Below are 26,008 nucleotides of genomic sequence, written 5' to 3' on the forward strand. Positions count from 1 at the left end.
ATATCTGACATATGTGTGTCACGTCACTCTATTTTAGCGTATTCCAAGATGGCGCTGCAGAGGACGGTGGCGCGGTTGGTGCACATCGGGACAGATTTAGGGGTCAAAAATAACGCGAGACATTTTAAAACAAAAGGTCTGTGATGAGTTTTTGTCTTTATTTTTTTAGCCATGTTTCTTTTGCGAACTTTACTAACTGTTAATGTTGATGTATTTCTTTCTCTCTAGCCTGGTCCTAATGTCACATTGCTCCTAACTGATGATACTTAACTGATAATGTTATTATCTGTCTACCAACAAAATCAAAGTATTTGTGATATTTCTTTTATTTCCTTCTACTGTATCACTGGCTTTAAATTCAATTAGATCCTTTCTGATCACTAGTTTAACATTTCTACATACTGATGCCCCATGTTAGTGTGTGTACGTGTACTCACCATCATTTGTGTATCTGATTATAATTAATTTAATGATTTTTTTTTTATTTACGTTTTATACATTTGCTCCATTATTTGCATTACTAGATTAACTTGGGCTTGAATCCTAACATGCTACAACATATATTGTTTATTAGAGAAGTCAGTGAATACAACAATACACAATTAATCTCAAAATCAAGTATCCATAAGGTGTAGTCCAAAGGCACAAAATAAACAAACAAACAAACAAACAAACAGACAAAAACCCTTTACCCTGCTTTAACCAGATCAGGGGTGTGGTGGATCTGAAGCCTACTGTGGAAATGCTGGGTATGAGGAAGGAATACACTCTGAATGAGACCCCAGTCCAAAGCAGGACACACTCATTCACATACTCATTCACAATTTGTTTTAGCCAAGCCACCTACCTGCATGTTTTTGCAATGAAACTGGAGAAAACCCTCACAGACACTTGGTGAACATGCACAGAAACTCCACACAAATAGTAACCAGAGTCCACATTGAAACAGGGATCCTGCAGCAGCGCTGCCCGGTATCATCAGCACATGTTGTTGAAATTTCAAATAGTATGACGTCACACACGGGCGACGTGAACATGATGAATTATTTACAATGCATAACAACTGTATGCACGATACCCTGCTATCTTATATTGTATTTCCATATCCACTTGTTAAGGTGGTTTTGGACACCACTGTTACTTGAGGAGATTGACAGATGTTTTCCATCGCATGTTTATTCATGTTCGTGCTTGTTTTCCTTCCTCGTCACCTTGCAGCTGTATTATGTCGCCGGAGTGCACCACTTGGTCCAATGCCAAATGAAGATATAGACTGGAAGAACTTGGAGGCTCTGGAGAAATATTGCAGCTATACACGCTACCTCAGAATTGCAGAGGAGGCCAGTAATAAAGAAGTCTGGTGGAAGACCTACAGGAAACATGTGGAACAGAAATCTGACAAAGGTAAATGTTCTTTTTTTGTGGGTGTGTGTAATCTCAAATACAAGATACACATAAAACAGGACTTCAGATTTTCCCAGTTGCTGATGTAGGGTTTATAGCGTGTTTCTATTATGAGATCTCTGTCATCTGGTATTAAGTTACGTACACACAGACAGTGACAAAGTGAGCGGAGACCGTTCATTTTCAGTGATAGCTGGCGACTTCCAGCAACATGAGCAACAGCGACAGTTGGCGACTAGATGTGGGCGTGTCCAGCGATGTGACAAAGTTGAGAAACGTTAAACTTTATGCAAATTTGGAGGGGCTCAGTGCAGCGACTACCTGTGGGAGTGAAGACAGTAGAGTGAACGTGATCAGTGATCCGCCATGCTGCCTGCGAGTCCAGATAATTTCCTGGATCCAGTCCAGACTGTCTGGTGCTTGAGCTTTTGCTGCAGCTAGATGACCACAATGGCAAAGAGCACACACTGCTTCTCCTTCATCTCATAGGATATGATGCATATATACAACTGGTGAATTATATATACAAACCCTCTTCCTCAAGAATGTGTAATTTTAACGTTTGTTGTCAAACGTTGAATGCTAGTTGTGCCACTCACTGATAAATATTACTATGACAACCAGTAGTAGGAATGCCTACTGGTGACTTCATAGTGCAGTGACTGGAGACTTGTAACAATAAAATTGCTGTATATGTGAACGTACCTTTATAGGTCAAATACTCTGCTGCTTGGATGAACCAAGCTGTTTCTGGGGTTAATGTCCTAAAATGGTGTGTTGACACGTTTTTGGTTAGTTAATTCACCAAATTTTCTGCTTGTTGTGAAATATAACTTGTCTAATCAATAGACTTTAAGCCAGTGGACATCGGCCTGCCTCACTGCCGACCCTCCAGGTTAAAGGAAGTTCGGGAACGAAGAAAGGTGATGAAGGAAAACAAAAAGAACCCAGAGCTGGAGAGAGACGCTCGTCTACGCACGTGTACGTATTACTTATTTCATATGTGTTACTGATTCCCTATGATAGATTTGATTATGACTTGATCTTGAATAATGCCAGAGTTAGTATTAATGGATTATAAAGTGCTACATTATTAGCACTTAATAATAATAGTTATATTATTATTATTTATTATTATTATTATTATTATTAATTATTATTATTATTATTATTATTATTATTAATGTTCTCATGCTCAGCATGACCTTGAGTGCTTGTCCTCTTTTTCATTCCAGTTCGCATTCCTTTGGACCAAGTGAAGCAGGAATGGGAGAAAACTAATGGCCCTTACCACATACAGAGGCTGGCAGAGCACTATGGAATATACAGAGACCTTTTCCCCATGGCGTATTTTGTTCCAAGGGTAATGCTGAGGGTGGCATATGGAGATGACAGCAATGCCATGGTGCATTATGGCAATCATTTATCACCTAGTCAGGTGAGGCTACCTGAACAAGGCACGGTTTCTCACATGCAGTAATCTTCAAGTAAAAAAAAAAGCCACTGATTTGTTTAATTTGTGTTCCAGGCTTCATCAGCACCTCACATTAGCTTCGAGGCAGAAGAGAATTCTCTTTGGACATTGCTGCTAACAAGCCCAGGTAAAAATCAGTTAAATAAAACTGTGATTTGTAATATCCATACTGTAGATCTGGCTGCTTCTCTTTGCATTTTATCAGCCCAGGTGGCTATAGTGTTAATGAAGGAGGAGTCGTCGAGTTGCCAGTGTGTTCAGTGTTTTGCATTGCATATTTCTATTGCACCACAAGATGGCGATGTCAATTGTTAAAATGGTGTATAACTTCCTAAATTTGAGCAGGTGAATTATTTGCTTATCTGTGCTTTCCCAGATGAACATTTGCAGGATGGCGAGCAGGAATATGTGCACTGGCTGGTGTGAGTATTCCAATGCTAATTCCCCGCCCCCCCCAAAAAAACAGCACCGTGTGATCTTGTTTATTGCAAAGAACACACCTGGCTGTTAACAACGTGCATTTATTTTTAAAATAAACTGCATAAAACGTATCCAATCAAAAGATTTCACCTCCACAGAGATAGGTTTTCCTGGCGGGGAAGGGTCCGCTGTCATTATACAGTACAAGAACGTCCTCTAGAGGCAAAATAAAAAACTATCGCTGACAAATTTACTTGTTATTTGAAGTGTTTTTTAAATTATTATTTGGAGTGTTACTTTTTGGTTCCGTCTGGATGTATATCTTTTTTTAAAAATTTACTTTAACATTTTTATTAGTAGTTGCTATATTCATATTTTAAATATTTATTTCATTTATAAAAAAAGTGCAGTATATTTTCATGGTACAGTCAGTACTGTTTATTTTACTGTTTGAGTGTTTCATGATTACATTCAGTATCAATTTTAAAAACTATCGCTTGATTAATCTATTATCAGCAGGTAGGTACCGCCCGACTTAGTTATTGGTATCGATAAACTCCCCTATCACCTTCTGTTTTGTACAAAGCAGTTAACATAGTCAACATCACCGATTAGTTTGCAATTAAATTGGGTCCTAGAAATAGCGCAGAACCTTGAATGTTAAATATTCAAGATATTGATCATTTAACTTTCTTTGTTTAAAATATTTAAAAATGGTAAAACCTGTTTATTTTAAATGGGGGGGGGGGGGGGGGTGTCTATGTGGCCTCAAGACTTTTGTAGCTCACTGTATGTCTGTATTTATAAGTATATTTTTCAGCTGCAGTATTTTGTTGATTTGAATACCTTTACATTTGGGAGATTTTGCATTATATTTCAACATAAACTTTGGTGTAATTTTTTTTTTGCCTCTCCCTAAAAGCATGCCTCTAGGGCTGTTTTTTGGCCAGAGGTGTTGTAGATTATGATTATGATGATAAGTTAAACATCTTTCCATTTACACAGTGGTAATATTCATGGAAACGCTGTCTGTTCTGGGGATGTTCTCGCTCATTATGTCACGCCATTTCCTGCAAAGGGAACAGGATTCCATAGATACGTCTTTATTCTCTTCAAGCAAGATGCAGCTGTTGACTTTAGCAGTGATGTCAGACCAGACCCCTGGTAAGCTGTAGCTGACATTCCTGTTCTTACACAGAGTTAAATATGCCTCTTGCCCGTGTACCACGTGAGCTGTGCAAGTCCCTACAGGCAATGCTGAAAATATGCTGATCTTCAAGTCATGTTGGTTATGGCAGAGATATGCTGATTCATTCGTTATCCCCGACTGCAAGTGCCAACAGTAGCGTAGTGACCAACGTTTTTTTTTCTTTTAAAAGTTTCCAACGACAACTATTGTTTCAGATTTGAAATATACTTACTCAGAATAATTTTCTTATTGTTATTCATCTTGCATTTATGTTTCTTCATTGTGAGATCTAATTAGAACAAATCTCAAGTGGCTCCTTATTCCCTTTGTTTATAAATGCATTATGGAACTGAACACACTACCTAATCCACTGTTGTATAGCATAGAAAAACATTTAAGATTTAATGTGACAAAGACCCCTTATTATTTTTGGTTTATGTTTTTTTTTTGTTTTTTTTTTTGTTTTTTAAATCAAATCACCTCTGCATGGTTCTTTTCTGTGTTTCTCTTTATATTTCGGGTACTATATGAAACTTGATAATTTTTACTTCACAGTGGCACTACACTAGTCGCCAACAATAACCTCCAGAGATTCTCGCCCCCCATCCACCCACCCTCCATGTACAGAATCTCCAGTGTCCTTAGTTAAATAATGATTATATCACAGCGCCTCACGTCCTACAGACATCCTTCAACCCAGTGTTTCTCAACTGACAGGAAAGAAAACATGGTGCACTTGCAAAAATAACTGTCATCTTTGGTTTTACTCTTTCAAAGTAAATTGAAATCACTTGAAGAAGAAAAAAAGAAAGAAAAAAAAAAAAAAAACCTTTCCATGAAATGTGTGCCAGCTGGCTCTCTCTATGGTCCGCATAAATGGATCATAGAGACGCCTGTACAGTCAAACCTTTGTCAAGAGGTGCCTCGAAATGATTCATTTCCAGATGTGGCAAGTTACAAATTACGTTATTATTTTTTTTTACATTTTCAGAGGGTGCCATGACCGAAAAAAGGTTGCGAAACACTTCTTTAACAGTACCTTTAGGACTCGAAGGTACTGTATATCACATTAGCACAAGCTAAATGCTGATTGAGAGCTTAAAATGAGATGTAAAAGATTATTAATGTCACCCCAAAACAATATTTTATTTCTAAATAATAATAGATTTTGGTAGAATAATAGATGTTAGTCATTAGAATACAGAAGCATATGTAATACATAATGAATAGTACAGTCTTTTACAAGTGCTGATGCTTTTGTAATCAGTGTGGGCATGATCCCTTTTCGATTTTCTGAGATCATTGAATTAAACGTAGATCAGAGGTGTGGTCTTGCCTCATAAGTAGGAAAACAACTGTCTTGTGACTTTTCCCTCCCTAAAATCCCCATAGATTCCCCTCCCTGGATCTAAGCAGATTATCTCAAAATAACTGGTTTTATCTTCAGGGAAAAAAAAAAAAAAAAGAAGTCCCCAGGTTTAGACATGCTTACATCATTCCCTCAGTTATTTGATAATCTGTCAGTTTCTCAAACACAAAAAATACAGGCCCTTACAATCCAGGGAGAATTCCATCTGGAAAATTACAGTATACAGTGGGGGAAGTAAGTATTGGACGCATCAACATTTTTTCAGTAAATACATTTCCAATGAGGTTATTCACATGAAATTTTCACCAGACATCGGTATTAACTCAAGAAATCCGGAAATATAAAGAATTCACAACATTAAAGTCCATAAATAAAGTTATGTGTAATAAAGTGAAATGACATTGGGGGGGGTGGGGGGGTGGGGGGGTATTGGACATGCTAAGAAAAAGCAGTTCTCCAAGGCAAGGAACCAGCTGAAATCCACAAGTAATTATAGCTCCTATCTGTACAAATTAATATCAGCTGGGTTAGTAAATTGATGGTCTATAAAATAGCTTTTCATTACCAAGGTGTCACACAAGAAACATCTCATTATGGGTAAAAGCAAAAAGCTCTCCCAAGACCTGTGCACCCTTTTTGTTGCAAAACATATTGATGGAATCGGATACAGGATATTTCAAAACTTCTGAATTATCCACAAGTGGAAGCGTCATCAACCGGCCACGCACAGGAGCTCCTTGCAAGATTTCTGACCAGGGAGTCAGAAGAATAACCAGAAGAGTAGCCCAAGGACCACTCGGAAAGAGCTCCAGAAACACTTGGAGGCAGCAGGTGCCATCGTCACAGAGAAAACAATAGGCAATGCACTCCACTGCTCACGCTCACCCCGCAAGACTCCATTACTAAAGAAAAGGCATGTCGAAGCTCGTTTAAAGTTTTCTACAACTCATTTGGACAAGCCTATGAAATACTGGGAGAGTGTAGTCTGGTCAGAAGAGAGCAAAATTGGACATATTGGCTGTCATACTATACACCATGTTTGGAGAAGAAATGGCACTGCACACCACCATAAAAACACACCAACAGTGAAGTCATTTTACAAGATTTATTACAACAAAAATTCACAGTACCAGTATGAAATAACACAAGATGACGACAGATAATTGTGCTGATGCCAATGATGCTGAACCACCTAGCAGTAGTTCGGTTCAACGTGACTCTCGTTAGTTTTTTTTTGTTTGTTTGTTTGTTATTGTTTGTTTACTTTTTGTGACATGGACCTTATTTAAAAAAAAAAAAACAAAAACAAAAAAAAACACCAAAACATCAAATAGCAGGAATCCAGATATGTGGAGACAGAATATTTGGGTTTTGGAGGACTTAATTTACTTGGCCTTCTTTTGCATTTTCAGTCCGTATAGGATTTCATTGACTTATTATTAATATATTTTTGAGATTATTTCAGACAAAAATGCTTGAATTTGCTCCAGCTTTTTTCAAAATTTGCAATGCAATTTGCAGTTTTTTGTCTGTAAATGAGAACTTTTAGCTGTTCGACACACGTAAATCGAAGAGGCCTTTAACTGAATGTGTGTTGTGATGTCCCATGACTCACCTTGGCCCAAATTTGTGGAAAATCTGACAAATTGCAAGCTCCACAGGATATTTCAGGAGTTTGTTTGTTGCCTTAATTTCTGCAGTCGCAAAATCCTGGTGGGGCTGCATACTGGAACAGAAATTGCTAAAAAAAAAAAAAAAAAAAAGCTTGGTTTCCTGAAAATCAGATTTCAAAAGAATGTGGTAAACATCGTACAATCTTAGTATCTTAAAATAATGTGGTAAATCGTCTGCCATTGCAACTATAACCAGACTGATCACTCAAGTTAATTTCCCAGAAGTGATATATATGCACAAGGCTGAATAATTTTAGACAAATAAATTGGACAACCTTTGACAATTACCTAACATCTTTGCGTATTTGTTTTATGTGCGTGTGTTTATAGTTACAGCCTGCAGCAGCGAAGTTTTAAGACACTGGACTTCTACAGGAAGCATGAAGATCTAATTACTCCTGCTGGACTGGCTTTCTTTCAGAGCCAGTGGGACAACTCTGTCACCAGTACCTTCCACACATTGTTCAGTAAGAGTTTTTTTTTTTTTTTTTTTTAAACCACACACAAGTGCAAACACATACAGTGTTTATGTAACCCAACTCTGTGTTGGTTTTAAAATAATTAGATTGCTTATCAGGAAGTGGTTTCATTTTTCATGGGTGAATTAGTTCAAAAAGGTTTCATGTTGTCCAGATTCTGCCTGAAAACAATCAGATGTCGCTTAGCACATTATGTAAATCTTTGTCGTCTACCACAACAATAAGTTTAACCTATATAGAGCATTTCTAGAGCTCAACAATGCTTTACAATAGCAATACAATGAAATGAACAATCATGGACAAACACAAGATGTGAAAAACAATGAACAATCAAACACAGAAAGTGAAACACTGTACAGATAGTATAGTCACTGTGGGATGTATAGCAACAGATTCGGACAGATAACATTGAGAAAACAATGTTTTCATAACATCTGTGATTACATAGATGTAATGCTATGAAGAATCAGAGTTGGTGAATTCCAGATTTTGGGTGCTACTACACTGAAAGACCTGCCACCCATAGTGGAGAGACGAGAGCTAGGAACAGGGAGGAGTCCAAACCCAGAGGACATGAGAGAGTGGGATGGGTTATAGGGGAGAAGCAGTTCACTATGATGGCGCGATGCCAAACCGTGAAGTGATTTTAAATGTAAGCAAAATGATTTTATATTTAATGTGAAACGAAACAGTCAAATTTGGGCCTAATTTGGAAGTACTTTTATGGTCATAACTTAATAACTTTATGGTCATAACTGAACCGTGTGTCCAAAATTTGAAAGCCAAAATGAGATTTTCCGCCATCTTGGATTTTTGTTAAAAACTGTTTTTTCACTACTCCATCTACAATTATTGTCCAATCATCACTAAATTTGACACATATCACGTTCAGAGTAAGCCTCACAAAAGTTATCAAAAGAATTTTTAATAGTTCAAGTGATTTGCCTGTAATTGGCCAACGAATCTGACTGCGAAGCCGCCAAACAGGACGTGAGGCTGTATTTCAGCAACGACTTTGCCCACCGACACAAAACATGGTAAGATCTTCACGGAACTCTGATATTCAAAATCGTTCTCCCATAACGGACTGGCAAACGTGTGAAACTACGAATCCCTTTGCCTATATTCATGGATCTGTTTTACTGCTGTTTCTTATGCAACAGTTGTAGTGTTCATGCAGAAACTCAAGATGGTTCTGATTTCCTGTGGTTGTTTATGCAACAATTCAATTGTTCATGCAGAAACTTAGAGTCTAAAGTTTAAAAAAAAAAAAAAAAAAAAAAAAATGCCCTTTTCTTTTTCAGATATGAGAGAGCCGTTGTTTGAGTATGACCAACCACCAGTGTATCATCCACCCCAGAAGAAATACCCTCACGGTCAGCCACTTCGATACATGGACCGTTACAGAGGCGGAAAAGAACACACATATGGCATTTACTAAAAAACATGCTGTACAATTGTTATTGAAGAAATTTCTAATAAAAATATATTTACATCCAAGAAAATTTGATTAAATCCACAATGGGGAGCAGTTTGCCAGGCATGAAACTTTACAATTAAACAACTAATATAGCCTTAATCAATAAATAATTACAGATATACTGTGAAATAACGGAAGCAGTTAAACTTGATTCAGTTTAAACTTCCTTCCCATGGCAGAAAACTTACTGACCTTTACCAAGCACTGACACCCAACAATTATCCATTCAACAATATTAACAATTTTTTATTCCTATCTTAAATAATGCCAGAGTGTTTATTCCATTTATTATTAGGGTTAGATTACGACCAGTCGTCTGCCATATGCCCCTCTGAATGAGTTACTATAGAAATGTTAATATATTATAAAGAGCACATTAATATTAACCTGTCATTTGAGGTTGAAAATTACTCCACATCTTCAGATCAGAGAATTCAACAGTGCTGTGATGTAATGTGTATTAGTATGTGTCTGGATTACATGACCGCATACTTGACTCTCTTACAAAGTAAACACTGTTCTAATACACTCCTTTAAATAAAACCCAGACGGATCACAGTTTAGCCAGAGCGTCATAATTCACAATACAAAAAACTGGTGTAGGGAGGTCAAATCAGGGCCGAGCGTAAAATAGAGCCCATGCTGGTATTTCCGCTTAAATCCTTTAAACTAAGCCAAGGCTGTGATCTTGACCACCGGACTATTTTTGTCAGTAGAACAAATAAGACCTCCCACTGAAACCGTTTTGGAATCTGCAATTCAGGGAATAGACAAACTCTCAAGTTGTAACACAAGCCTCAGATTAAATACCAGAGCATGTCATGTTACATTCTCATTACAAGCTATTCATACGTCGTCTGTGAATAACATCAAGAAAGATTTAGGATAAGGGAAATAAAAGTAGAAAGTTTGAAAGTAGAAAGCACTGTCCTATGATTACAGGCCAATACAGGACAGAATGAGATTTATTGGGGCACATTTTGAATTTCCAAATTACCTAGCAGAGGTTTGTTTTTTTTCTAACCCTAACCCAGGACAACATCTTCCTCCACACACTATTACACTATCCTTGCTATTTGGCTGTCTAACTCTTGGGAAGCACCGTATCTGGATCTCGGAAATTCCAGACTCCAGTGAAGCGTGGAAGTGGAAATCCCAGCTGATGAAATGTCTCCCCTGCCCACTTACATCATTGAGCCATGTGAACCCGTGACCCTGCCGGCTGTTCAGCAGTTGTCCTGCCTTGGACCACTTATACCAGAAAAACCCCAGGAAGACCCAGGCTCTGACCTAGTCATCTAGCCATTACAATTTGGCCCTGGTCAAAGTTGCTCAAATCCTTGCCTATGCTTGACCATTTTTCCTGCTTCCAACACATCAACTTTGAGAACTGACTTGCTGACCAATTTATCCCACCCCTTGACAGGTGCCATTGTAACGAGATAATCAATGTTATTCATGTCACCGGTCAGTGCTTTTAATGTTCTGGCTGATCAGTGTACTTTAATTTAAGAACTAATTACTATTCAGTGTTCAAGGCTTCAACATGTGTACTAAAATGCAGAACTCCTGAGATTTCACTCTTACTTCAACACGGTATAAATAAAATAAAGTAATAAAATGAATCAATGTGTGATTGCATGATTATATAACTGTACTATGTACTCTCATGGAAATTCCATATTTAGTGGGTGCCAATTCACACTGATGATCTTATTTTGAGATCCACAGGGGCCCCACCATCTGTTAGATGTTAGTGTTAGATCGACATTGCCATGCCAATAGTTTCAGAGGGGACTTTATATATATATATATATATATATATAAAAAATGTATTCTATAATGCTTTTTTGTCTACTCACATCATTTTGTAATCCTTATCTGGCAATCAACATATATAAAAATATATTTATTTATATGTACAGTATTTGTTTGTATTCTATTTTATTACTTTTCCTGTACTTGTTTAATTTACTGCTTAAATTAGTTTTAGCTTTTTAATTCAAGGCAGTAACCAGAGGCGTAACCTGGTCTTGGTATTTGGGGCTGTAGCCACTAAGATTTCTTTTTTTTAGCCCAGAATAATTCTCCACTTGGGAGCGGTTTGTCATTACATACTTCAGTAAAAGAAGACCATCTGTAATTTTATATCTTCAGTGAACGGAGGCGAGAACAATCAGACAGGGTTTAGAGGAAAATACTTGGGAAAAACATGTTTATTGGCTTACAGTCTCTCACTTCTGCCAAACACTAGCTCATAGTCAGTGTGAGGGGAAAATGGATATTCGCTGATTTTTTTTTAACCAGTAAAGGGGTTGAAACTGAAACAGTAACATCCTCTGATGCTGAGCAGGAAAACAAGGTGTATAAATGTCTGAGTTCCCATTTATGTGAACATGATATGAGCAGAGTATGAGGAAAGAATGTACTCTGCATGGTACTCAAGCAGATAAACCCATAGCTTAGTTGTGTTTTATATCTGATGTTTTATAAATCGGTTTTATATCCAACGTTTGTTTGACATTCGCGATAATACCCCTTCAACTCTCCGTGCCTATAACATTTTCAAACCAAACCAACTTGGAAATACATGAATAGGTTTTCTTTGCCTAGCACAAAGCTGAATAAATTTTTTATTTTTATTTTTTCCATATCAATTTTATTAGCCCTATGAATCAATTTAACCATTTGATATTATGACATCACAACAAATATGAAATGTTAAAAATATCCCTTTCGTGACACAAGGCTGGTTGTGGAATTTACATTCTATTAGTTTACAAATAAATGTGGTAGTGCAAATGTTTGTAATATTCTAATTCCATTAAACTCAATCAGTATGTTTACTTGGACAGCAATAATCTAATTACTGACCTTATTCTGAATAAGGCAATATTGTGATTAAGGTGTTTACGTGAGTTGCGTTTAGAATACTCCTTTCACGTTCCCGTTTTACATGTTACAGAACATGGATTGATTAACGGTACACGTCATTAGGTCCCCACGCCACGCTGTCCGACGTCCCCTCCAGAATTTCACGCATCATGTAAACATACAGTTTTGGGGGTTTCATTTGTAACTCTACGAAAGCTTCACGTGCAGTTATTTATGTCTCGTGCTATACGTGCAAATAGACGACTGTGAAGCGGCGGGCTGCGTCCCAAACCGTGTACTTACCTACTATATAGTAGCTGAAATGCATGCATCTCGCCTTCTATATAGTAGGTAAGTACATGGTTTGGGACGCAGCCGTGCTCTCATTTGCCGTCAAACGGTTGAGCACCGCCGTGTGTGAACGTGTCCCGTCGCAAAATGCGGCGAAAACTCCCACATGACGTTAATAGTGTGATTAAGGTGTGTACATGTTTACATGGTAGTTTCTTAATCAGAGTATTGTCTTAATCGGGCTAATATCGGATTACTGTTGTCCATGTAAACGTACTGAGTGACTGTTTGACCTAGAGACATGAGAAACTGTTTCCAACCTGAGGCACAGAAAGTTTAATGGGTGTTGTCTGGAATGTCAAAGAATATCACCTATAAAACTAACTTTATCGCACTGCTCCCCTTGGCTAGCGACACCAAACTAGTCTAAGAAGTAAAGTTTTATATTTTATCAGTCTGATAGTCCTACAAACAGTGACAACACCAGAGGCAAGTTTTATAATGAATCCAACTTTTTCTGATCATGTCATACTGTACGTTGACATCCAAGTTATCTCAGCTTCCATGAAACAAATCTTGCATGAAGAAAAATGTGTAAAGAAGAAAAAGGAAAAAAATGCATGAAGAAGAATCTGGGCTCGGCCCTGGATGATTAACAGTCCAGCTAATCATAAATGAAGTCAAATTCCTTGCAGTCAAAACCTTATTTACTTTAATAATTTCCAGTTTATAATTTTTCAATGAACAGAACTCTTCACATAGAAAGCACTATACAGGTTTTTAGGTTCTAAGTTGCCCAATCATGTTTGAAACAGAAAAATAAACACAAGTGCTGCACAATCCACAATGTTATTTCAGTATTTAGAGCCAACCAGGGAAACGTCAGCAAAGCTTACAGCTGCCATGAAAGTCAGCACTATTTTCCAGATGCTAGTTCCAGGGTTAGGTGTACTGCTGCAGTGCTTTTGAAACGTGGCCCGAGAGGCTTCACATAGAGCCACGTTAAAAGCATGAATGTTTTTCTTCATCCAGACTCTAAGCAAATAATAAGCTCCAGAGCAACAGATGTTGAGTCGGGAACTTTTCAAACTGTTGTTTAGTCTGATGTAAAATCAGTGTAAATCAGGCATCTCCTCATTAAGCAAATCACAACATAGTGTGATAGGGGATTTGATTACAAGCAGTCCAGCATTTTTCAGACAGGATCAGGACCAGGCTACCTCCAACATCTCTTTCACATCTAGGAATTTTTCTCTGGGTTTTCCCAGAACTTCTCCTCTCCGCACCTCCCCCGAGTTGATTTTTTCCCACTCTGAGAAGGACACTGGTCTCACTCCTGAAAATGCGAGACACATTCACACACTTCAAATTAAGATAAAGGACATGACTGTGTAAAACATGGCATATACCTACAGCTTTTTTATTTCTCCTGAAAACAGGTTGTCACCTTATTTTGACAAGCCTGTATATTCCCGTACACAACAAAGTCATGGAGGCTAAATAGTTGTGGAAGCCAAGACAAGTCAAACACTGATGTTTTCATTGTGTTCTCAGGATCAGTCACGCAGAGCTTAGAAAATCATTTGAGTTAATTCTTTTGTGGGATATGTTGCAGGAATATGGTGCAATTGCAGGGTATTGCAAATACACTGCACAAAATATTTCAGCAAGAAAAATATTTTATTATTTTGAATATTGTTTAAGCTTATTTTTAGATATTGATACGATGATACAAGCTTGAAATGGTCTTATTCCATTGGCAGATAATTTAGCTTATTTCAAGTGTTTCTTTCAAGAACTGAACGAAATTATCCAGCAAGAGAATAAGACAATGTTAAGCTTGAAATTAGAAAATATGTCTAGAAATAAGCTTTATGGCTTTTAAAAAGTTCATATCATATATACACAGTGCATCCGGAAAGTATTCACAGCGCTTCACTTTTTCCACATTTTATGTTACAGCCTTATTCCAAAATGGATTAAATTCATTATTTTCCTCAAAATTCTACAAACAATACCCCATAATGAAAGACGTTTTTTTTTTAATCTTTGCAGATTTATGAAAAATAAAAAAATAAAAAAAGGCACACGTACATAAGTATTCACAGCCTTTGCCATGACACTCAAAATTGAGCTCAGGAGCATTCTGTTTCCACTGATAATCCTTTTTATTATTTTTATTTTATTTTTAAGTTCAGCTCACACAAACAATCTCCAGTTTCATTTCCACTGGACTTGTCTGCTGAACATTTCTTTTCTCTTTTCTTTTTCCCCCAAATATTTCACTGAGAAGAAAAAACAAAGAGTAACGCACAGCAGCAATCTTTCACGTTTTTTTTTTCCTTTTTATACTAACAAAGGAAAACAAAATTAAAAGTACAAAACACCGAAAACAAACCTGCCCCCCACCCCCCTGGCTCATCATGGCTACCCAATAACTGTCGCTGGTTATATAGATTTTGTAAAACCCTGCAGGCACAAAAAATTAAGTGGGAGTTTATGTAACTCCATAAAGTATACAATAAAGGGATGCCATTTATATATAAAAAAAAAAACTTATCCGTACAACCACTCATCTCCCATAACAATGATCATCCACTGATCATCCTTGAGATGTTTCTACAACTCGATTGGAGTCCACCTGTGGTAAATTCAGTTGATTGGACATGATTTGGAAAGGCACACACACCTGTCTATATAAGGTCCCAGAGTTAACAATGCATGTCAGAGCACAAACCAAGCCATGAAGTCCAAGGACTCTCAGACCACGATGAAACAAAGATTGAATTATTTGGCCTGAATAGCAAGCGTCATGTCTGCAGGAAACCAGGCACCGGTCATCACCTGGCCAATACCATCCCTACAGTGAAGCATGGTGGTGGCATCTTCATGCTGTGAGATTGTTTTTCAGCGGCAGGAACTGGGAGACTAGTCAGGATCGAGGGAAAGATGAATGCAGCAATGTACAGAGACATCCTTGATGAAAACCTGCTCCAGAGCGCTCTGGACCTCAGACTGTGGCGAAGGTTCATCTTCCAACAGGTCAACGACCCTAAGCACACAGCCAAGATAACAGAGTGGCTACAGGACAACACCGTGAATGTCCTTGAGTGGCCCAGCCAGAGCCCAGACTTGAACCGATTGAACATCTCTGGAGAGATCTGAAAATAGCTGTGCATCGACGCTCCCCATCCAACCTGATGGAGCTTGAGAGGTCCTGCAAAGAAGAATGAGAGAAACCGCCCAAAAAATAGGTGTGCCAAGCTTGTAGCATCATACTCAAAAAGACTTGAGACTGTAATTGGCACCAAAGCTGCTTCAACAAAGTATTGAGCAAAGGCTGTGAGAGAGAGAAATAGTTGGTATATATTGTAACCGTAGTTTTGACAGGTATAGGTCAAAGGCCAAAAAGATACACATCTAACTCTCTATATCTAGATCAAAGGTCATGATCGTAAAAATATTAATAGTTATGTTAAATCTGGATCACATCCATTCGTGACCATACCTGGTACGGCCATGTGTTTTCTGCCCCACACACGTTGCACACATGGTCCTTCTAACACTCTGTGGTAGGTCATAAAAATATTAATAGTTATGTTAAATCTGGATCACATCCATTCGTGACCATACCTGGTACGGCCATGTGTTTTCCGCCCCACACACTTTGCACACATGGTCCTTCTAACACTCTGTGGTAGGTCATAAAAATATATATAGTTATGTTAAATCTGGATCACATCCATTCGTGACAGGAACGTTACCATACCTTGTACGGCCATGTGTTTTCCACGCCACACAAGCTGCACACATGTTCTTTCTCTTCACATAGAATATGAAACTCTCTGGGGGTTTTCCCGGGCCGGCGTCCCCCCCCTCAGCTCCGAGCCTACTGCCGCTCGGTGGTGGGCCCAGAGGGCGTCTCGTCGTGAGAGCCCATCCGCGTTACCATGCTGGGCCCCCGCCCGGTGCTTAACCTGAAAGGAGAAGTCTTGTAAGGCGAGGAACCAGCGGGTTACCCGGGCGTTGGTGTCCTTCGCCTTGGCCATCCACTGCAGGGGGGCGTGGTCTGTTATGAGGATGAAGTGCCTGCCCGCCTGATAGTATCGCAGCTCCTCGATGGCCCATTTTATTGCTAGTGCCTCCCGCTCGACCGCCGCATACTTCCTCTCGGCCGGGGACAGCTTCCGGCTGATGTAGAGGACTGGGTGTTCTTCCCCGTCGAAGGTCTGGGAGAGGACGGCGCCCTGTCTCGGAAGCATCAGTATGTACAGTGAACGGGAGGTCAAAGTCCGGGTTGCGGAGTATCGGCGCGCTGGTGAGGGCCTCTTTTAGGGCCTGGAAGGCCCTTTCTGCATCGGCTGTCCACCTCACCTGGTCCGGCTGGCCCTTCTTTGTAAGGTCTGAGAGGGGAGAGGCTACAGCAGAAAAGTTAGGCATGAACCTGCGGTAGTAGCCCGCCAATCCCAAGAAGGCACGTACCTGTTTTTTCGACGTCGGACGTGGGTAGTCCTTCACAGCCTCAATCTTTTTTTGTTGGGGCTTCAGCATCCCCCGTCCGATGCGGTATCCCAGGTACTGGGCTTCCGTCAGCCCTAGGTGGCATTTCTTTGGGTTCGCCGTCAGGCCGGCCTCCCGGAGGGCTTTCAGGACCTCCCTGAGGTGGAACAGGTGGTCAGCCCAGGTGGAGGAGTGTATGACCACGTCGTCCAGGTAGGCCGCGGCAAACTGTCGGTGGGGTCGCAGGAGGATGTCCATTAGCCGCTGGAACGTGGCGGGCGCCCCGTGCAGCCCAAAGGGGAGAACCCGGTACTGCCAGTGGCCGGTAGCCGTGCTAAAGGCTGTCTTAGGCCTTGCCTCCGGTGCGAGCGCCACTTGCCAATAGCCTTTGGTGAGGTCCAGGGTCGATATGAATCGGGCTCTCTCCAGCCTCTCGATCAGGTCGTCCACTCTGGAGAGGGGGTAGCTGTCAAACTCAGACACCTGGTTCAGCCTCCGGAAGTCATTGCATATCCTCATGCTTCCATCCGGCTTCGGCACGACGACGATGGGGCTGGACCAGGGGCTGCTGGACTCCTCGATGATGTGGTCCCGCAGCATGCGACTGACTTCCTCCTCGATGGCCTGGCGCCGGGCCTTGGGGACACGGTATGGCCTTTGTCTCACCACTACACCGGGAGGAGTCTTGATTTCATGCTGGACCAGCTGAGTCATTCCCGGGGCAGCCGAAAACACATCTGCAAACTGGTCGATCAGCTCGGTAAGCTCCTGTCTTTGGGTGGGAGTGAGGTCCTCCCCGAAGCCGACCAAGGTATCCTTGCCCCGGTCCGAGTCCTGAGCTGCGAACGCCGACACCACCGGGGTTGGTTCCACCCACTTTTTCAGCAGGTTTACATGGTATAGCTTCCCGTCCTTCGGCTTACCGGGCTGCTGTAGGCGGTAGTTGACTGGGCCCCGGCGCTCGAGGACAGTGTATGGACCTTGCCACCGGGCGAGGAACTTGCAGGCGCTGCTGGGCACTAATAGGAGGACCCGGTCCCCCGGCTGGAATTCCCGGGGCTGTGCGGGGCGGTTGTATACCTTCTTCTGCTCCTCCTGCGCCGCCAGCATGTGCTCCCGGACGATGGGGCCCACCCTGTCAATCCTTGCTTGCATGTCCTGCACGTACTCGACGACGGAGCGGAAGGGGGATGGTTGCTCCTCCCAGGCTTCGCGGGCTACATCCAACAATCCCCGCGGCCGCCGCCCGAACAGGAGCTCGAAGGGCGTGAAGCCCGTGGACGCCTGGGGGCACTCCCGAACGGCAAAGAGTACATAGGGGAGGAGGAGGTCCCAGTTCCTCCCCTCCTCGTCCACCACCCGGCGCAGCATCCGCTTGAGGGTCTGATTGAACCTCTCAACAAGTCCGTCGGTTTGGGGGTGGTAGACGGACGTCCGGAGGTGCTTCACCTGTAACATACGACACAAATCCGCCATTAGCTTCGAGACAAAAGGCGTACCTTGGTCGGTCAACACGTCCTTGGGGATCCCCACTCGACTGAAGAGGAGTACCAGCTCCCTGGCGATGTTTTGCGAGGTGGCCTTGCGGAGCGGCACCGCCTCAGGGTACCGAGTGGCGTAGTCGACCAGGACCAGGATGTATTCATGGCCCCGGGCAGACTTGGGTAGGGGCCCCACAAGATCCATGCCCACTCGCTCAAACGGGACGCCGATGATGGGCAGGGGTATCAGGGGCGCCGGCGGGGGCCTCCGCGGGGCAGTGTGTTGGCACTGCGGGCACTGTTGGCAAAAGGCCCGGACCTCCGCCTCCATCCTGGGCCACACGAAGCGGTCCCGCAGTTTCTCCAGGGTATTTCGGGCCCCCAGGTGGCCGCCGAGGGGATGGGTGTGGGCTAGGTGTAATAAGACGGCTGTCTTGGCTCGGGGCACCACCAGTAGGTCCACCTGCTCCCCGCGGCGGCAGGCCCGTTGGTACAGGAGCCCCCCTCGGACGAGGAAGTACGATGTGGGGAGCCTCAGGTCTGGGCTCTGGTCGACCCCCTCCATCACCCGTACCTGGGCCCAGCAGTGCTTCAGCCGGTCATCCTCCTTCTGCTCCCGGCTGAACTTCCCCTCCCGGTTTACCTGGGGAAAGACAGACGCCAGAGAGTTAGTAGTTTGGGGGGTCTTACCTTCTGAGGGGGCCTCTCCGTCGTCCTGGGCCAGGTAGGCCGGCCAGGTTGGGATCCCCTTCCCCCGCCGCCGCGGTCTCCGGGGCTCGGCTCTCGGTACCACCCGGAATCCTGGCCAGTCTCGTCCCAGGAGGAGGGGCACGGGGAGTTCGGGGATGATTCCGACCTGGAGGGGCCAGGTGCCGGCTTCGCTCCGGATCTGGACCTCAGCTGAGGGGACCTCCCGGGTGTCCCCATGGACGCATGTCACGGTAAGCGTCCCGCTTGGGCGGCGCCCCTCAGGCAGGATGGAGGGTTGGGCAAGGGTCACCGTGCTCCCGGTGTCCAGTAGGGCGGTTACCGGTCTCCCTTCGACCCACACCGTCACGGAGGGCGCCTCCGGCGGTTGCTGCTGATGGAGGGCGCAGCCTGCCAGCCATGGTTTTGTAAGCAGCCGGGCGGCTTCCCTCTCCGGCTCTGTAGGCATGGGCTCGTCTCGGGGGTGTTCACAAGTGGGCGCCCTCTGGGGGTTCCTCCAGATGCGGGGCCGGGTCTGGCGGTCAGACCGGGGGCCCTGGGCACCGAGGGGCCGATCGAGGTGCTGCTGCTCCCCGGAGTCGAGCTCCAGGGTGGCCAAGGTTTGCTCCAGGGCAGTCAGGAGTTCCTGGGGCGTAGTTGGGGCGTGGGCCCCCACGGCCTGTCTCTCTGCCCGGGGTAGCGCTCTCAGGAAACGGTCGACCGCCACCTTCTCCGCCACCTCCGAGGCGGTATGCCGATCCGGTCGGAGCCATCGTTTGGTGATCCGTATGAGGGCGTTCATCTGGCAACGTGGTCGGGCACCTGATCGATAAACCCAACGATGGAATTCAGTAGCTGCCTGGCCAGGGGTTCGGCCACACCACGCCAGGACTCCCTCCTTCATCGCCAGGTAGTCCGTGGCCTCCTCCGGCTCGAGGGCATAGTAGGCTGTTCGGGCCTCTCCCGTGAGCAGGGGACCAAGGGCACGGGGCCAGTCGTCACTGTCCCACCCCTCCCGGCGGGCGATACTCTCGAAGGTCTCGAAGTACGCCTCGAGGTCCTCTTCGGGGCCAAGGGGGGGTAGTAGGCGGCGGATCTCGCTGGTTGCGTCGGGGAGAGGCATGGAGGCGGCGGGGGTCTCAGTCCTCATGGCGATCAGTGTCTGTGTGGCGACCTGAAGGCTTTCGGCGAGCCGCTGTGTCACGGCGTGCTGCTGGAGGCTGGTCTCCAGCAGGTGTTGCAGGGTGTGGTCCATTTTGTGGGGTTCCCTTTTTTTTTTTTTCCCCCCTCTCTCTCTTTCGCGGGTTTATTTATAATTTTTTTTTTTTTTTTTTTTGTGTTTTTTTTTTTTGTCTTGTAGTAGGCGGGTCTGTACTATGCCCGCATCCTCCACCAGTTGTGAGGAATTAGCCCGGGGAAGGGCGGCGTACAGACCCAAAGGAGACAGAAGGATGGTTGCAAGCGGTGGTTTATTGTGGCTAGGGTGAGGTGAATGTGTTATAAGTGGATGAGTGCGGGGTTTTGTGAAGGCGTGACGGCCGGCGGAGTCTACTCGTGGCGGAGGCGGGATTCCCGAGGCGGGGCGGGGGTTTTCCCGGGCCGGCGTCCTCCGTGTGTGCGACTCTCACTATCTGGCGGTCTCGTCCGCGCTTGTGCCTCGGAGTCCGTTTTGACGCTACGATATTCTCCTCCCCTTCCCAGCAGGAAGCGCGCCCTTTTATCCTCCTCCGCCATCGCCTGAGTGGTGGGACTTCCCCGTTGGATCCGCCAATCGCTGGCCGGAGTCGCGTCAGTCCCGCCCTGCCGCGGCGGTCCTTCCGGCTGGCGGAATGTTCGGCAGGAAGCTGCCCACGTCGTGCCGGTGCGGCAGTTGGAGAAGGAGCATTTTCCCTCTTGTGTGCGCCGGATCTCTGCCCGTCGTGATATATATATATATATATATATATATATGAGAAATATTAGAACTGTGTTCAAGATATAGTTATGTACGGAGATGTTTTGCCATGTAGCGCATGGTTCATTTAAACCAAATTCTTGCACGGATGAAAATTCTTGCATAGATTTTCAAGAAGAGAAGACTAATCTTAATTTGTTTTGCTTCCATTAATTATAATGCAAAGTTGAATTAAAATTGGTTGACAATATAATTTAGTGCTTCTGATCACACATACATTATATGAAAAATAATAAGACTTATACAGAGTACATTCTCCTTCACAGAAAACAAAAAAAACCCCAGGTGTATACTATTCAGTGTTGTTCCTGACACATGATTGACTAGGACAAATTCTTAGCTTTAACTTATCAAGAACTCTTGAGGCGACACGAGCACCAACAGGTTTCGAACATTGTCATTGAATAGGTCAGTTGGAGAAAGATTGGAAGCAGAATGTTAACAGGCAGCTTTACAGTCAGTGAGGATTGTGTGTTTGATCCAGGGTCAAAAAGACAGACTATTCAGTATTCCAAATCAAAATCTCATTCACCAACTACAATCTCTACAATCTACAATCTCAGTGCCAACTCTAATTACTGTTTAATTCTTTAGACCAGAAATTCAAGTTCAGGTATTTGCGTGGTACTTTCACCATTTTTCAATAGGGGTTGTGCAACGAGCAGCTGAATAAGAGATTACAGCTCATTTTTTCCATCTTTGTAAACAATGGTAAGATAATACACCCACGATCATACAACGTTAAATGAACTTTGTCAGTTTCAGTATTATTCATATGAATAGATCTTTCAATTCATATAATGACACTTAATAAATAGGTCTATGTTTAGAAATAAACATTTATACGCAAGATAATATACTTTGCTCACTAACTTTACTGTTTCAGGTTTATTCTTTAAAAAATAATAAATAAATAAATAAATAAATTGAAAGGGGGAGGAAAAAAAACAAACAAAAAAAAAAAAAAACCCTACCCACAGTAATATTTCCTTCTTCTTGATATTTAGTTCAGTTTAAAACTTCTTATGCTACTTTGTTTCAATACAAATATTTGCTTCTAATATAACTTCATCTCAGGTTTACACAGAAACAATTCACAGTTGGGCCAAATCCCAAGTGGCCTCCTATTTACCATGTATGCCCACTTCATATACACACACTAGGGCATAATTTATTTATATTAGTTACTATCATATATCATTACTTATGCATTATTTTTTTATGGATGCACAAGAAAGCACCGCTTTGTAAAGTTTACAGATGGGGCAGAAGAAGTGCGTGTTCACTGCAGTTGTACTTTCGTTGAATATTCAGGATGCAGAAAATATATTAAAAAGTATGTTGTGTGTGTGTGTGTGTGTGCGCGCAATTATATACAATATAATTATACACAATTCTAAATATAATGTGTACTTTTGTATGCATTTGTTACCTCGAGTCTTCAGTAAGATTGTAATCTCCTGAGCACCAGCTTTGTCGACTGACGGATCGAGTGTTCCTGAGTCCAAATCTTTCAAGAGAATTTGTGCCGTTTCAAAACTGTCATTCATAGTTGTTGCGATCACACCAGTCGGCCCACGCTTTACCCAGCCACTGCAGTACAGTCCTGTACACACAGAGACAGACACACACACACACACACACACACACACACACACACACACACACACACACACACACACACACACACACACACACACACACACACACACACACACAGGTTTTACTTTGCAAGAGGACCTTGTATTTACTTTTTTATTACAGTAATGGCTAAATACTATGAAAAAACTACATAACCATAACAAAATTTCACTTTTTGTCAGTTTTAGTTTTGAAAATTACAGCAAGGCTTTTTTGACGACCAACCTATTTCACAATTCTCATATTTGCCCTATAACTACAAACACACAAATAAATGAATACACCCACCCACCCACCCACCCACAGCGGAAATAAGTATTAGACGAGTCAACATTGTTTTCAGTAAATACATTTCCAATGAGGCTATTCACATGAAATTTTCACCAGACATCAGTATTAACTCAAGAAATCTGGAAATATAAAGAATTCACAACATTAAAGTCCATAAATAAAGTTATGTGTAATAAAGTGGAATGACACAGGAAAAAGAGTATTGAACACGCTGACTGAAATGTATTTAATACTTAGTGGAGAAGCCTTTGTAATGACCGCTACAAGACACGTTCAATACATCTCATTTTAGTTAAACACAATGTGTGAACAGCAACATGAAACGTTTTAACGTTAAAGAATGTTTTCTTCTTCCTGATATTTAGTCCAAACAAGCAAGTTCAAACCCCTATAAAACAAGCACTTATAATAAAAGGTGAAAACAATGACTTTGTTTTAAAATGAGATGTATGCAGTACACGTTGGATGTTTTACTGTAACTACCATGTGGACATCGAGAAAACATCTCTGTGATTTACACACTGGTCAATTATTCTGTGTGAAATGATCATAATTTCTACAGACGAAAAACTAATATCCATGAAAAGCAACCAAATCTCAAATAACTGATTTCAAAATTAAAAACTGGAAAGATTTGCACCAATCATGTTTATTTTTGATTTTTTTTTTTGTTATATATATATGAGAAAATGAAATAGAAATTCATGCAACAAGTGGCAACACATCAGGCACACACTCCTGGCAAGTGGCCATCTTAGTGAACTGCCTATTTCACACACATATTGGCCAGTCTGTACAGGATTGAAGTACAACTGCAGTTGTACTTTCGTTGAATATTCAGGATGTAGAAAATATATTTTTGTGTGTGTGTGTGTACACACAATTGTATACAATACAATTATATACAATTTTAAATATAATTTGTACATATTTGCTGGTGAATTTGGTACGAATTTGTACGTATTTGTTGGTACGAATTGGTGAAATTGCAATTGCACCAAATTGGTTTGCACGCCCTTTTGAAGTTGTGTTTGTTGGTAAATGAGACCTTTTACCTCACGTGTGTGAATCAAAGAGGGCTTTGGCTGAATGCGCGTTGTGATTATGTTACATGACGCGTCTTGGCCAAAATCTGCGGAAAATCTGCGTTAATTTAAAAAAATTGCAAGCTCCCCAGAATATTGCAGAGTTTGCTTGATTTTGCGTATTCACAAAATCCTGTAGGGACTGAATGACTTTCCTTTTACCTGATGTATCCGACACCCTGCCCATTTCATTGGGCACTGTGGAAGTGCGAGGGTCAAAGGGCACAGAGGGGTCAATAAGTAGACTCTTATAACCAATACTGCTGATGAGCAGACCACACTCTATATCCTGGGTTTGTCCTGTGGGCAGAGCCCGAGCCTCCTCCCCTGAACCCTGGATACAAGTACAGGACAAACACCTCAAATGTTTTCCTAGCAAGGCCACCACATACAGAAGTCATACAAATCTAAACATTGACAATAAAGCATGTTCTCCATCTGAAATGAATCCAAGTAGCTTAAACAATTCTTGTGTATGATCATCTGTTTAGAAAATGCTATAAGTCCCAGTTAGCGGGGGTTTTTTGGTGCAAAAGTGCTCCTATGCAGAAATCCTCACCTCAAGTGTGTTGATAGAAAAGCGAACCCCTGTTACTTTTTTTCCATCAGCATCTGGAAGCACTTCCACAGGACTGCGCAGGAAACGAAAACCCCACTGTTTATCTACCATCTGTTGGCCTTCATCCACTTTCAGAGTCTTCAACAATAGTTCAGTCAGTCTCTTCCTAGGTCTGGGGAGATCTACACAAACACACACACGATCAGAAATTAAGGCAAAGAGTCAACCAAAGTGCTATTAAAAAAAAAAAACAAAAACCTTCACACCATCTAGCCAAGTCAAGAACACCTAACTCTGGAAAAGGTAGGTGTATCATTGCAAAGGCAACAACCAAGAGACGTTTTCATGAATGTAAATACAGATACCTCAAGATGCAAACCACTGGTAACGCTCAAGAACAGAAAGTCCAGATTAGACTTTGACAAAAAATGAATAAATAAATAATAAAAATTAAAAAGATGTTTTAAAAAAAAAAAAAAAAAAAAAAAAGCCTGACCAGTTCTGATACAACATGAGCTTGTACCAGAATGATGGGAAGAGAAGAGTATGGAGAAGAAAAGAACGGGCTCATAATCTAAAGCATACCACATCATCTGTCAAACATGGTTTTGAAAAGTGTTATGGCATGGGCATGTTTGGCTCCCACGAAACCAACCCAAGGGCTTTTTAAGGCAAAGAAATGAAATGCTCTAAAAATGTCCAATGACCTCAACCCAAATGAGACCAAACAAACCCAAATGAGACCTGTTATAAGATAAACTTGATTTTGGGGACGGGGACACACACACACACACACACACACACACACACACACACACACACACACACACACACACACACACACACACACACACAGAGAGAGAGACACACAAAAACATAATACCATGAAGCTCCAGATGAGAATCGGAGAATGAACCCTGTTTCTCAGATGACCTCTCAATGACCTCACAAAATAAATTGGGCATCAGGATCACATCCTGACACAATCATGAACAGGATGCCCATCCTGTTGCCATGCAGGTTAAATTTATAGTCCGTTTATAGTGCTAGTGTGATAAGTCGCCATACTCAGGAAATGTCTTTATGCTGCTTGGGCATTCACTGAGCAGCTAATAAGCTCCTGCTGCCACAAACATTAAATATATCACTGTGTTGTA

General features: G+C 42.2%; 2 protein-coding genes across 16 annotated transcripts in view; one reads left to right on the plus strand and one right to left on the minus strand.

Moving 5' to 3' along the window:
- Positions 1 to 2: 2 nt before the first annotated feature.
- mrpl38 (mitochondrial ribosomal protein L38) lies at positions 3 to 9,508 on the plus strand. Of its 3 annotated transcripts, none has more exons than XR_008397631.1 (9): positions 3 to 136; positions 1,219 to 1,404; positions 2,254 to 2,385; positions 2,640 to 2,842; positions 2,933 to 3,005; positions 3,255 to 3,300; positions 4,304 to 4,462; positions 5,479 to 5,541; positions 7,860 to 7,988. XR_008397631.1 is itself a non-coding variant. In XM_053684819.1 (9 exons), the coding sequence occupies exons 1-9, from the start codon at positions 49 to 51 to the stop codon at positions 9,447 to 9,449; spliced, it is 1,161 nt and encodes a 386-aa protein (XP_053540794.1). In that variant the 5' UTR covers positions 3 to 48; the 3' UTR covers positions 9,450 to 9,508.
- fdxr (ferredoxin reductase) overlaps positions 7,146 to 26,008 on the minus strand; it is a 43,441-nt gene continuing 24,578 nt past the window's right edge. For 3 of the 13 annotated variants that reach the window (XM_047159248.2, XM_053685225.1, XM_053685224.1), the window contains 4 exons: positions 24,852 to 25,033; positions 24,455 to 24,626; positions 22,708 to 22,881; positions 20,772 to 21,231 (listed from right to left, as the gene is read on the minus strand). In XM_047159248.2, the coding sequence (XP_047015204.2) occupies positions 20,870 to 21,231; positions 22,708 to 22,881; positions 24,455 to 24,626; positions 24,852 to 25,033 (890 nt within the window). In that variant the 3' untranslated portion in view covers positions 20,772 to 20,869. Of the gene's footprint in view, positions 7,598 to 11,873; positions 13,990 to 14,747; positions 15,871 to 16,422; positions 21,232 to 22,707; positions 22,882 to 23,218; positions 23,327 to 24,262; positions 24,340 to 24,454; positions 24,627 to 24,851; positions 25,034 to 26,008 lie in introns of those variants that run through there. The other 10 variants (XM_017483392.3, XM_017483391.3, XM_047159249.2 and 7 more) reach the window with 10 other exon arrangements.

Source organism: Ictalurus punctatus, chromosome 13 (assembly GCF_001660625.3).
Source record: "Ictalurus punctatus breed USDA103 chromosome 13, Coco_2.0, whole genome shotgun sequence".
In the NCBI taxonomy this organism is placed as follows: domain Eukaryota; kingdom Metazoa; phylum Chordata; class Actinopteri; order Siluriformes; family Ictaluridae; genus Ictalurus; species Ictalurus punctatus.

Excerpts from the sequence above, each read along its gene's own strand:
- mrpl38 (XM_053684819.1), top strand. The coding sequence starts at position 49 with ATGGCGCTGCAGAGGACGGTGGCGCGGTTGGTGCACATCGGGACAGAT. Across the intron at positions 2,843-2,932 it reads ATCATTTATCACCTAGTCAG|GCTTCATCAGCACCTCACAT; the intron begins GTGAGGCTACCT and ends TTTGTGTTCCAG. Across the intron at positions 4,463-7,859 it reads GATGTCAGACCAGACCCCTG|TTACAGCCTGCAGCAGCGAA; the intron begins GTAAGCTGTAGC and ends GTGTGTTTATAG.